General features: G+C 29.7%; 3 protein-coding genes across 8 annotated transcripts in view; 2 read left to right on the forward strand and 1 right to left on the reverse strand.

Annotated features, from left to right (window-relative positions):
- Positions 1 to 1,520: 1,520 nt before the first annotated feature.
- LOC100169040 (heterochromatin protein 1-like) lies at positions 1,521 to 4,240 on the forward strand. The gene is given in 2 exon segments (NM_001162338.2): positions 1,521 to 1,732; positions 3,110 to 4,240. Coding segments are annotated over 2 exon segments (765 nt in total). The 5' UTR covers positions 1,521 to 1,721; the 3' UTR covers positions 3,864 to 4,240.
- Positions 4,241 to 6,878: 2,638 nt separating this feature from the next.
- On the reverse strand, positions 6,879 to 12,148 carry LOC100166966 (tetraspanin-5). 5 transcript variants are annotated; one of them, XR_003839621.1, is made up of 11 exons: positions 11,733 to 12,148; positions 11,511 to 11,647; positions 11,326 to 11,446; positions 10,687 to 10,760; positions 10,540 to 10,614; positions 10,367 to 10,465; positions 10,168 to 10,296; positions 10,037 to 10,087; positions 9,097 to 9,246; positions 8,809 to 8,993; positions 6,879 to 7,786 (listed from the first exon to the last, which is right to left on the reverse strand). XR_003839621.1 is itself a non-coding variant. In XM_008185283.3 (11 exons), the coding sequence occupies exons 2-11, from the start codon at positions 11,601 to 11,603 to the stop codon at positions 7,718 to 7,720; spliced, it is 990 nt and encodes a 329-aa protein (XP_008183505.1). In that variant the 5' UTR covers positions 11,604 to 11,647; positions 11,733 to 12,148; the 3' UTR covers positions 6,879 to 7,717. The 5 variants fall into 5 exon arrangements, 4 of the variants coding, with proteins under 4 accessions (XP_008183505.1, XP_008183506.1, XP_003244816.1 ...); XM_008185283.3 differs by having other exon boundaries at positions 8,809 to 8,937; XM_008185284.3 differs by having other exon boundaries at positions 8,809 to 8,937; positions 11,511 to 11,650.
- A 97-nt stretch (positions 12,149 to 12,245) lies between these two features.
- The window catches only part of LOC100164946 (nuclear fragile X mental retardation-interacting protein 1), a 7,853-nt gene continuing 6,186 nt past the window's right edge, over positions 12,246 to 13,912 (forward strand). The window contains exon 1 of one of the 2 annotated variants that reach the window (XM_008185285.3): positions 12,246 to 12,504. The gene's annotated coding sequence lies outside the window, so the exon portion shown is untranslated. The remainder of the gene's footprint in view (positions 12,505 to 13,912) is intronic. The other variant, XM_001946613.5, reaches the window with a different exon arrangement.

Here is a 13,912-nt window from a genome sequence, read left to right on the forward strand (position 1 = left end):
AAGGTAAAAATTAAAAATGGGACGCACTTGAGATATCCCCGTATGTAATATGAACAGAGACAGCCTGATGGGCATAACACGATTGGGAACTTTTTACCTTTATTTACCTTTAGTACCAGATTTACTGATAATAATAGTAAAAATAATAATAATTTAATATTAATACCGAGTAGGAAAATATATTGATTGCGTGTCAAACGAAAAAAAACAAAAAATTTCCTAACATTAAGTTTTAAGTTATAATAAGGAATAATTTCATAGGCGCAAATAGCGTTTGGGATTTGAGGGGGGGGGGCTAAAGCCGTATTTTAATAATATTGAATAAGCTTAAGACAAAATGTAGGAAATGTTTGGGGGCTATAGACATTTTTAGGGGCTTAGTCCCTAAAGCCCTCCCTATTTGCGCCTATAAATATAGTAATACATCATATACCTAGTGAAAAATATGCAAAAAATAAAAATAAAAATACTTAAACAGGATTTATAAATAAAATAAAATTATACCTATTGTGTATTGAAGTGGGTACAAAAGAATTCGGCGCGTTGAATTCGGCTGTCTTTTGTATGTTATTTTTTATTATAATATTCAATATTGGGCTCAAAAAAATGTTAGGTCCACCAGGCTAATCGATTCTAGTTCCTTCTATGGTTCTATCGCTATAAAATAGTCTGCAAATTGAACTTATATTATTATAATAATATTATGTAATATTATAATCATAGACTTTTTAGGTACCAATGGTAAAGTTTGCGCACGCCTATGTACGTTGGTAAGTACAATTTCTACTAATATTATCAAATATATTTAAATATACTTCAAATGTGTGCAAAATGTCGGGGATATACGGGGCGTGAGGAGAGTGGAGCGTGTATATGCCACGAACATTAAAACCGACACGCCGAGTCAATTCTCCTTTAGCGCGAGGTACAGACATACAGAGACCCGCAATTTTCTGTGGAAGAGACGCGCCGCGCTTATAAATTTTGCGGGGCAACAACGCGCAACAGTGCAACACCAAACAGACGGCACGTCAACTGTACCGGCGTACCGCGCTATACCACTCCACACTCCACGCGGTACACAGCGCGCCTTGTGTTCCCGGCTTCAGATAATACATACCGGATAGAGCTAATATAGATAATATGCTTATATCACGCGTAGTTCTCGCTTGAAGCCGATTTGGTCCGGCCGTTCAGCACCGATGAATTTATTGCGCATGCGTCAGGAGCCCCAATGTATTTATTGTGCATGCAACAGGAATAAATAAGATGGCGCTACGCCGTGGCCTGTACATTTATGTTGTCGTTCATGCTGTGAAGTTGCCTTTCTGCATTCATCGACCCATAGAATAAGAACCTTAGGTTCACGGCGCTTTCACGTTAGTGGCAGACAGCTATTGCCAACATTGCCTGCACTCATACAACTGTATTTTTTCCCGTCGGGAACACACTGACGTCCGCCACTGACCACTATCCTAATTTATTTTCAACCATCCAGCGCCGTCGTTGTTAATTTGTTTAGTTGTTTGTTAATTCTTGTTTGATCATCGTCTGGTCTGTACCTGTGCTAAACGCCGACCACATTGCATTGCCGCCGAAGCTGTCGCCGTTGTTCCACTGGTCACGCACTTCAATTTCGCGGATCCCGCCGTGCGGTTGATTTGTATTTCCTGACGCTGAGCACTGATTTCCTGTAGTTTCATTCGCCGCAAACCTTCATTATGTCTTCCAGGTTAGTAACAACTAATATTACAGCACATGCACTAACCTTTCGTTACTTTTTACCCGCGGTTTTTATTGTTTACGCTCGTTGTTCCCATATCGTCGAGACTGCGCGTGACCGGCTGTGACCTGTGTAGATTTTCACGAAATCAAATAAAACCATTAAAAACTTATTTCATACACCATCGTCCATATTTTACAGTGTTAACAGAAAAATATGTGTGACTGTGAAAATAATAAATCACGAAAACCATTTGGGGGGATTATACTATGAATAAATGGAATTCCGATGGCAAGCCTCTCAATTGTCTATTGTTTACCTAATTTTCATATATTAGTGTCTTACACTTGCGTGTAGCCAGAAGCAGAATTGGGTATTAGAGAATACACATACGTTGTCGCCGCCAACCTGTTCGCGCGCGTCCGTGTCCGGCTGGTTGTATTCGTTACCGTCCGCTTGCGTCGGTTTTCAGAATTACAACTTATACGCGTTCTCGTTTGTGTCAATACTCAACGCTCAAATGTGAGGATCGACCAATATACACGACCGATCGTCGCAATCGACTTTGATTATGTCAGACAAACAAAAATAAAAATTATGTTTTGGAAAACATTAATTGTTACTTTTGTTTGTCTTTCAAAAGGCTATTCGCGATTATGTTGGAATGCGTTCCCATAGATCTGCTGCTGGTTTAATACCCAATTAATTATAAGCATTAACCCGCTTATTCTTTTTCGTGTTTCCCATTACTATATAATATATAGTGTGTCACTACCATCTTTTGTGCGATGATATTATGTCTGAGATCTTAGTTGAATAGAATCATCGAATTCCTATCCTTTTGACAAACTTATTTTTCGGGGACCATTAGCTTGGGCATTTATTTTGTTACAAGTCCTGTATGATTTTCATTTTAAGGTTTTAATTAATTTTTATTTTTATATCAATACAAATATACCTAAGTACATAATATTAACTATTTAAATAACAAACAATCTTGCGTAACTAAAATGGTATTATCAATAATTAAAAGCAATGTTTAACTATAAATGCTTTATATATATCTGCCTGTGGTATATTATACTTAATTGTTTTTTTTTCAACAAAATATACTTTAGGTAATTGAAAATAAAAATATTGATGTCCCTATGATTTATTGGTTCAATTGGTGAAGTGTATAAAAAACAAAGTGTTTAGTTGTTATGCTGACAAAGTTATAAAGTAATAGCCCACCAGTCAAAAATCCTGGCTATGCCACTGTAGCCCATAGATAACAATTTACACGATGTTTTTTGGTGTCATCTGCAGCAACATTTTAAATAAATGATACATCTATTTTGATATATTATTACATATTAGTAACATATTGATGTATTTTTATTCTAGAGGAAAAGAAGTTGTTGAAAACAACATAGAATCTGGTTCTGATGCCGAAGAGCAAGAAGAGGAATATTCTGTAGAAAAAATCTTAGATAAACGGACTAGAAATAACAAGGTGGAATACTTTCTTAAGTGGAATGGTTACGATGATGTAGATAATACTTGGGAGCCTGAAGAAAACCTTGATTGTGAAGAGTTAATTAGAGACTTTGAGGAAAAACTGAAACAAAAAGAACTTAAGGAGAAGGAGAAGAAAAAAAAGGATCAACCTGAGCGTGGCCGTAAACGTACACTTTCCAGTTCGACAGTTACCAGTTGTGCATCATCAGAAGCTGGACCGTCTGGTGGTCCATCCGGTTCATCAAAAGAACTTAGGAAGACTTCTTCTCCTCAACCAAAGAAAAGGGCTGAAAAGATTGATAAGTCCGACAAGTCTGACCTGACTGAAAATGATGATGATGATGAAGATGATGAGGACGACGATGATGATGATGATGATGACGATGATTGTGTCAGTGTGTCAGAAGAAAAGGAAAATAATGATGTTTCTGGAGCTTCTTCAGCGGAGAAAGTGGCAGAAAAAATTATTGGTGCGACAGATTCCAGTGGCTCTTTAATGTTTTTATTGAAATGGAAGGGGATAGAAGAAGCGGATTTAATATCAGCTCAGGAGGCTAATTTAATGTGCCCCCAAGTTGTTATCAAGTTCTATGAAGAAAGACTAACATGGCATGCCCCTGAAAATAAAAATGGTGTTTAACTAATTATAATATGGATAAGGATGACAAGTGTTCAAAAAAGAACTTTTATATTATATCAAATCCTATTGTAAATGTTTTAATTATTTTATTTTTTGATTATATGTGGCAGTTATGCCTTACAAATTAAAATATCAGTTTATCAATTATAAAATACTTTAATGTTAGTAACTAAATATAATTTCATAAAGCGGAATTTTTTTTTCTATTTCAGAGTGGTAAAATGTATTAATAGTTATCTTAAAATATGTTTTTATCCGTTTATTTTAATAATTAACTTATTAATTTTGAAATTTTTCATTATTTATTTGTTTAAATTATTTTGTAATAGTGGAATATTTGATCGTAGTGGCAAAAATAATATGTTAATTTAAGTTAATTTAGTTAGTATTTATTTGTTTAAATGTTGGGTTTGAACATTCAATACTTGTTTTATTTTAAAAATTAAAGCTTTTTCACTATTATTTTATTTTTTTTTATAACTTTTAATGATAAGTTAGAACTTCATATTATATTTTCAAGAATTCCAATTTTAAATCTTCTATTTTATTTTAATATAGCTAAGTACCTATGTTATTGAAATTTTTTTTATTTTATCAAATTGAACAATTCTATACACATTTAAATAAATATGTGTAAACAATAGTTATTATGTTGCCACTAATACAATATTTTTTATTTAAACAGATAACAGTTGAATCTCGAAGGGAATAAAAATTAATTTGACTGTATTTTTCAAGTTATAAGCCTCAAATACAATTTAAAAACACGGAATATTTGAGATATTCAGAATTAGTGATGGGCACTATCAAATAGTTTACACTATCGAATAGTATTCGATAGTTTTTTTAAGCTATCTAATACTATTCGAATGTTTTTAAGTATAACCGATTAGTAGTTTTTCAATAAAAACTATCGAATAGTCTATTCGAATAGCACCATCGAATAGCACTATTGAATAGTCTATTCGAATAACACTATCGAATAGTTTTTTATTATACGGACTATTTGGAATTTTGATATTTCAAATTTTAATTCACAATTTATTTCTTGACCACCTGAGATTTTACTTTTTAGCGATGAATCATTGTCCCCACATAAACGCGTATTCCAATTTCCAAATATAAGCTGTAGAAAATTATCTTTACAAATTAGTAATTACTAATTAATAATTAATAATTATACATTAAAATTTAGAAAGTAAATAAACTTATTGTTCATAGAGATATTTGAAGAACTCTAAAATTCAAATCTGATGTAATTTCTTCTATGGATAAAAATACATTATTATTTTTATGTATCAAATATAAGATAAAAAACTAACAAGTTACAATTTAAAAGTTACAACCAATCAAAATTTGAATTTCGAATGAATAAAAAATAAAAATTATTCAATTAACTAAACTATTGAATGAAAACATTGAAAACCATTCGATAAACTATTCGATTGAAAACTATTCGAATAGTTTTAAAGCTATCGAATACATGGTGACTATTCGAATGTTCGATAGTTATGGAATTACTATCGAATAGTTCGATAGTGACTATTCGATAGTTCCCATCACTATTCAGAATACTGTATCTAAGAAAATCATGCTGAATTATTTATTTCATTATAAGCCCTTAAATTTATCTTTTTAAAGTTCATTGAATGGACTGTTAAAGAAAAACTGTGTACTAGTTACAAGTATGTATGATATCACATTTATGTCAAGGAACCTCCACAGTGAAAAAGTTTTATTTAGACAGAGGTCAGTCAACACTTATTTGTCGATTTCCACCGAGTTAACCATCTGTGTGGTTAAGCCACTCCCCTGTGCACAAATTGTCCGCCGATGTTCCTTCTTAACATGAATGGAATGAAGGAAAATTCATGGTACCAACATGGTTTTTTTGATAGAGCGTTAAAAATTAGGTATGGTGGTAAGGGGCACACAAGCTTAGTATGCCCCACCCAAAATAATGAATAAGAAAATTATTCATGAAGAACTCAAATTAAATTAAAAGATAAAATTTTTTCTGTATCTATTGTGTAACTGACAATTATGGAAAAAAAAATTTAAATACTGAGTTGTTGACGATTGATTATTCATTTAGGTAGGTATATAGGCATAGGTATAGCATGGACCTTTACTAGTCAACAGAGTATGGATGTAGTTTCAGCAGTCAAATGTGACTGCGCCATTCGGGTGTTAACGAATTACACAGCGCATGCGCACTAGATGGTACAATAAACTATATAACTGTAAATAATATATATATAATATATCACCAACACAAATTGCCAATGACCCAACCCCACTGGCCTTAAATGCTCCGCCTACGAGTATAAGGTCTATGGCATGTATATTGGACAACTGGAACCAGTGGCGTAGCGAATCATGTTTTTCAGAAGCAATTGCTTCTGGTTTCTGGGGGGTGGTGGTGGGTCATAACCTCATAAAGTCCATACACCCGGTCAGTCTTTTAACTTTATTTTGGGTGCTACCCCATCCCCATATTTAAGCATGTGAGTATCGTATATATCAGTTGGAGTTGGGTGGGGTAGGTCATAAATAATTTGTTTGCTTCCATATGATTTAAAGTTCGCTACGCCACTGACTGGAACAAGCTCACTTTGCCTCGATCCACTGCATAGGTAAACAATTGTCAGCACAAATAAATCAAATGGTGATGTGGGGCACAAATGAATTGTGCTATTTTAAGTTATATGTTTATTTTTGTGTTCTTATGGTCTTGGTCATCCGTAATTATAATATAGAACAATATTATTATAATTTTAGTACAGATAAGATGATGGGGAAAAATCTGTACCCCAGTCACTAACCTAACTACACGAACCACCACTGATTAGATTTACAATTGCTAAGTGCGTAATTGAAAGTAAAACAATATTATTAAAAAACTACAAATCATTTATTCATTGTAATATTTTTGAATTTTTTTACAAAAAATGCATATAATATTATGGAATGTTGTATAGATTAAATTTGTTAGTTGATTTAGTAATACGTGTATTGTTAAATTATTATTTATTAGTATAATATTGTGAAATTAAGCATAATTAAATTTTAGGTTATGTAAATAGTACTAGTAGGAACTTAACTTAGAAAAATACATTGAAAATAAACTGCATATTAATACTATAATTTGTTTGGCACAAATCTAATACAATTTACATACCCATTTATAAAATAATACTTTGAGATATTTTGAGCAAAATTAAAAATTAAATTGTATTATAATGAAAAAAAAAAAAAAACATTCTAAGAGAGATCTAATTTGGTAAATAATGAAACATAATACAGATATAACTAGAGTTGTAATTTTGGTTTAGCACATAATCCATCTTTGAACATGTTAAAAAGTAAGAACATAGATAACCAAAGAATATCTTTATGCGGAAGAATAAACAAGAATTAAAAAAATTCAAATTCAAAACCATAACTGTGCGTACAAATTATAGGCAAATTTGACTTCAGTCGTAAACACAAAATGTATTTTACGAGAGAATTCAAGTTCAAATACATATTTATACATTAATGTATAATTAGTTTTTTCTTAAAAAAATAATTATATAATATGTCTATAATCTAATCTTGTTATGTGTGAGTGTGTGATGTATAATAGGGTATTAAGGATAAATTGTTATGAAAACTACTAATCAAACTTTATCGAAAACCAAAAATTTGGATAAAAAAAATTCATAGAAGCATGTTTAGATAATCACTAAATAGTTGGACTACAATCTTTTTATCACTATTTTAGTTATGAAAAAATATTGATTAGGCTAAAAACCTCTTAAAAAAAGTATATATATTTATAATCTTGTTTGTTCATTTCTTAAGAATTCCATCTAGTGCCACTTGCCTTTTTGTGCAAATATGTCAGCACGTAGATTTTGAGCAAAGCATATGCCTAAAATCTGAAATTTAAAATTAAAAAATATCAACACACCAATTAAATTTAAAATTATATGCTAAACATTAAACTGATACCAAATTAAAAACACTTAAATAATAACATTTTTTAAAAACGTGCACTGATATAATAATTTGCCTACAATAATAAAATTAAAATTGTTGCAAATAACTGTTAAAATATCTTATAAAATTCATAAATTAAAAAGTAAGCAAGAGATCTCATCTTATGGTTATTTATGTTGAGTTAAATTAAAGAATAATAAAAAAATTAGATTATATATGGTCAGGAATCAGAAAATTAACAAACAACAATATAGTCATGACAAATTAGTCTATTTTGTCATGAATTGAGCTACGTTTTTAAAGAGTATATTATTATAGAAAACTTCAGTGATTTAACTCAAGTTAAAGAATACAATAATTGTTACAAATATAATATTATGTTAACAGAATATCAGACTGTTTGAGTAATATAAATTGTTTTGCTTGAATTAAATAAAAATATTTTAAAATAACGATTAAATATATTAAATAATATTATAAATCCATAACATAAACATTTTTAGTCGAAAGTAAAATTTTTATTTTTTGTTACTTTTTCAAGTAAACTATAAATTAGTATATACCCTCATTTCTTATTTTAATTTTCATTAAATCTAAATTTTAAATAATTCTTCTAGGGTTGATGTGTCAGCTAACTACTGGAAATTCTGTTTTACAACATTTTTAACTATTTTATAATAACAATAATTCAAAGGATAATTTTAATTGTAAGTGGTGTAGAATCACACTAAAATATTTAGCATACTCTTTGAGATTTAAAAATTATGAGGATATTTTTAGTGTCTAAAGAATTTTCAATATAAGTATAATGTGGAAATTATCATACTCAATAAGGAAATAAAAGATTACATTTGAATTAACGAGCAGAATTGTCTTTTCTAATATATCAATATATATTTTTCGTTATTCAAAGAGTATTTTGTTTTATAGGACGAAAACATTTTTAATTAATCTAACTCACCTTACAAAAAGCTGATATAAGACACACAGTAGCTATAAAAAGCATGTTTCTTTCTAGCCATTCTTCTCCAGATTGCAAACATCCTTTTTCATTAATGATGAGGTCCACTCGTTTTCCGACATCGTCGGTCTACGTACAATTACACACAAGCATTGGAAAATAAATAAAAATGAACATACAAAATACTGGAAATGCAAAACAAACATGCACAAAAATAATAACCACACCATACAACCAAATATCAAAACACAAAGAGCGCATGCCTAGTTAGCGAGAAATACCGTATACCTGTAATATGGTGACAGTCATAACTGTTGTTAAGACTCCAATAAAATTATCCTCAACCCATTCCTCAGCGGCCCGCATGCAACCTCTCTCATATATATTTCTTTCGCCTGTTTGCGTTGGTAAATTTAAGCTTGTCCATTTTTCAGCATACTATAATTGCCAAAATATGACAGTATTAGAAGTTTTAACTGTTAATAGTTATTAAAAGCTTTTATTAGATTACACTAGATCAGAGGTTTCCAAACTTTTCATGGTACAATGTATTTTGAAATTGTTTAAATGTTGATAACCCATAACATACTAATGAGATTTTTTTTTTGTTTCATTGTTAAATGCTATCTTTAAGATCAGTGGCGTAGACATGATTTCTGAATGGGGGGGATCAAAAAAAGAAAAAGTTTTAGGGAAGGGAAAATTGGAAAATTTCTCAAAACTTTTTACTTAGGTAGTAAAATATTTAACAATGAGGAACAATGAACATAATTTGAATTGATTCAACATTCACATCAAACACAATATGGAAGATTATCCACTCCAAAGCCAATGGGAGGGGATCTGACCCCCATGTCATCGCCACTGTTTACGATAATTTAATTTCTTGCAGTGTTGCGGTAACACATCAATGGTACACTTGTATTCATCACGGATAATGAGAAATTATGAAACTAAATTCAAAAATCAATGTAAAACAGAGCCATACGGAAAATACTGTATCATATACTTGAATTTGTAGATAGAATATATCTTTTTTTATATACAATTATATATTAAATATTACATATTATAAAAAGAAAATATTAGCGTGACCCACTTTTTGGAACCCCTGCACTAGAATATGTTTTATTAGAACTTTATAAGCAAAATGTATTAGTTATATAATTTATATTAATTAGTATTGTCTTAACATATTATAAATACATACAAACATTTTCATACTTACAAATCCTACTTTCCTCACGTCATATCCACACTGTTTGTTTTCTACTATTTCCTACAAATAATGTTTCAATTCTTTAAATATGTGTATGGACTATAGAGTTAAGATTGATATACTTATAAATAATAGCTTACATTAAGTTTACGTTTGCAACAAGAAAAAGGTACTCCACATGCTTCTCGGCTGCCCACCTTTTGTGAAGAGCAGTTAAAATAATTGTTAAAATCCCAATCTTCAGGGCCTTTGATTCCACAACATTGTAACTTAAATAAAAAAATTTATATATAATACATATTATAAAAGAATATTATAACTGTGTTAAATATAAGATACCCAGTCTTCCTGTATCCAGTCAATAAGATTTTGCTGATCAGGGTCTTCCCTATAATGAACGATGAATGTTTGAAGTCCTTCAGTGGCTTGTGATTTAATCTATTATTTATCAATTCATTAATATATGTTTAAATAATTACTTCATAGTTAATAAAAGGAAAAAGTTCACTTACAGAATCTTTAAAAACAAATGTTAAAACTCCAGCAGTTAACTCAAGTATCAAAATAACAGCTAAGAGAACCGCATACTAAAATAAAATAAAATGCATTTTATTTTGATACATAATGTATTCATTTATAAAATAATTTATTATTCTTACACTCCCAAGTAAACATGTGTTTTCACGTAAAGCTCCGATGCAACCCGTGAAACCTATTATAAAAGTTATTCCACCTGAAAGAATTAAAACAATTGTATACCATGTGAATAAATTGCAGACAAAAAATCCCCTCACTACAAAAAAAAATTCCTAGTAAAATAATACTGGTGATTGACTAAACATAAATAATTTATAAGAATTATATTATTTACGCTTTAAGTAAATACTAGGCAATATAATCACATAATATATACTACTATTACATATTATATTATTTACATTTTAATTTATATACAATTAATAATATGAGCTTTGGTATCCTGGTATGCATTTATATATATATATATATAATAAAGGGTAAAAGATGATTATTGTTATTATTTTTTTACATATTAATTTATATACAATAATTATTATTATTATAATCATGGGTATCGTACTATCGTGGCATACATTTTTTTATAAAATAACAATTTATTAACAATTTAAGTACAATAATAATTTTATTTATAATATATAATTTATGAATTAATTTCGGTAAATCCTCGGTATAATGCTAATGTGGATTTTTTTTCATAGTGGGGGGATTTTTTTCTAACTACTCCAAGTGAATACCTATGTGTTAAATGTATCACTTACCAATTAAAATTAAAGCAAAAGCTGGATCAAGTGCTAAATGTGTAAGTTTACTGAGATTATTAAATGCATTTTTTTCTGTCCATGCCCAAACGCCCACTGCCATCACAGATAAACCAAACATCTAAAATTGTAAAATTAAAACATTAAAATAATAGTTAAGATAAGAGTTTAATATTATATCTTACCCAAAATAACACATTAAAACTGAATATGATGTACTTAAGGCAACAACTAACTTCACTAACTTCTTCTCGTCTATACTTCTGCTGAATAGCCATATCGACCTACTTCGACTAGATTATGTTGATATAAAAAAAAACTACTACTGAAACATATATACCAGTTAATATAATACAAATATACATAGATGGATGAGAAAATTGTTTATTATGCGATGAGTTATTTACCGAAAATGAACTGACTACTAATTGGTAGGTCACAAAACCATTAGTAATTAAACTAAATGTACTGCAAGAAAATCAGGTTTAAAAATGATGAATAATTCATTTTAGAACGCATTAGTTAATATTAATTAAAATGTACGGTTGACTTAAGTTTTAAAAGAGTTTAGAAAAAAGTTGTTGGATTCATACATAACGATTTGTTGTTGACTACAACCAAAAGTAAATACTTGAAACAATACTAAGTAAGTATTAAAAAGTAAGTTGAGAGCTTGGAGTTGAGAGATTAGTTCTTTTGAGTGATAAGAATAATAAGTACATTGTTATTGAGATTATGAGGTCGTATCAGTGTGTCCGTGTAACCACAAAGTGCAACTACAAGTAAATTATTGACTATTTCATATCACAAATCTAAGAGACACGTAAGGTTGGCGAACTGGGAATATATGTGATTAGTGATTACCACGATTTAAATTTTAAGATATTATTTACTGATAGTGCGTTTCGTAAACACGTGCTTCAGAATAGATTTCAAATTTCGATGCTTGCGCTGTTGCATGTTTAAAAAATAATAATAACAAGTATCTACCGAGTACAGAAGTGCTTGCATTCGCCACACAAATTTTAATTAAAACTATTTGTTTTCTCCAGTTCGACATAGGTATAAAAACATTTTAAAAATTGCATCTTATAAATATATAATTCGTGTTAAGAAACTAATTAGGAACAGTCAATTTTGAAAAGTGACTACTGACTACATGCATTACGTATTTGATCGGTAATTATATTGTCAACTTGGTATTTTTTCTTTATACTACCATAATATAAGTTAATTTTAAAATTTAAACATACAATATTTTACAATAACATTGATTAATGTTGTGTTCAAAACTGTTGCAGTGTTCTTAAAATTGTATCTGAAAATTCGTTGGTCCGAACTCTCCAAACTAATGTAGAATTATCCTTCCCCAACCAGTTTACCTAATTAAATAATTAATTGTATTAATGATATGATGCAATATATATATTGCATCCTGGTGTTTAATTTTTTCACACCGGTTTGTGTGAACACATTTCTAATGCAACACTATGAATTTGCATATATCAAAATTTGTGCCTTACATTTTAACCAGTGAAACTTGTCTGTGATATATCTATTGGAATAATATTGTATATACAGTTAAGAGGTTAAAATAATTTTTTATATTTAAAGTGATCAATTTCAGATAAGTTATGTGAATATTTTTAAAGTTTTTAGTCTTAGTATTATTTTTATTTATTTCAAGGTCAATACTATTTCTAAACAGTTTCTAATCTATTATTTTAAATTAAAATAATATTTTTTATTATTATTCTAACACTAAAAATTTAGAATTAGTTCATAGTTTTAATGGAGTTTACAATTTTCATTGTAGCTCATAAGCAGGGCTCGGAAGTTGTGGCAGATGCATATTTTTTTTTTTGGTTAGTCTTAGAATCCAAAGTATGATATAAATTTGTTTCATCTTCCCTGATGCATACAACATTTTATTTAGATATTTTTTATAAGCTTTTTAGGATTCCGTACGTTTCCCTACAGAAGCCTATTACATTTGCTCGGTTGTCCGTCCGTCCGTTTTTCTGTCACCAGGCTGTATCTCATAAACCATGAAAGTTAGAAAGTTGAAATTTTCACAGATTAAGTATTTCCGTGGCTGCTATAACAACAAATACTAAAAAAAGGGAGAGGAGCAACCCCGGTAGGTGCTAAAACGGAAATTTTGAGATTTTGAGTTTATACCTAAATGGTTGCCATGAGTGACGTCGTATAAAATGATTCATTCTATAAATTTCAATACAGAATTATAGAGAATCATTTTAAGTCGTTGCCACGGGCACAAACACACCATTTTTCTTACAAATTTTGTTATTATTTAGTAGTAATTATAAAGTATTATTAGTAAGTATTTAGTAGATGAAAATATTGAATATTGAATTATGGTACGGAACCCTTCGTGCGTGAGTCCGACTCGCACTTGTTTGGAAAAGCTCGTATCTTGAATTTCATTTTTAGTAAAGGTACCTAATTCCTGAGCAATTGTCACCTTATTACTACCATTTTTTTAAAATTATATATTGCATGATTCCAAATTTTTAGTGCTATTTATACCTAGTGCATATTTATAAAAAAAAGCCGGCCAAGTGCG

The sequence above is a fragment of the Acyrthosiphon pisum genome, chromosome A2 (genome assembly GCF_005508785.2).
Source record: "Acyrthosiphon pisum isolate AL4f chromosome A2, pea_aphid_22Mar2018_4r6ur, whole genome shotgun sequence".
NCBI classification, from domain to species: domain Eukaryota; kingdom Metazoa; phylum Arthropoda; class Insecta; order Hemiptera; family Aphididae; genus Acyrthosiphon; species Acyrthosiphon pisum.

Bases quoted from the DNA above. Each gene is read 5' to 3' on its own strand.
- LOC100166966 (XM_008185283.3), bottom strand. From the start codon at position 11,603: ATGGCTATTCAGCAGAAGTATAGACGAGAAGAAGTTAGTGAAGTTAGT. The intron at 10,615-10,686 runs GTAAGAATAATA...ATTTTATTTTAG, and splicing joins ACACATGTTTACTTGGGAGT to TATGCGGTTCTCTTAGCTGT. The intron at 7,787-8,808 runs GTGAGTTAGATT...TTTAAATTTCAG, and splicing joins TTATATCAGCTTTTTGTAAG to ATTTTAGGCATATGCTTTGC.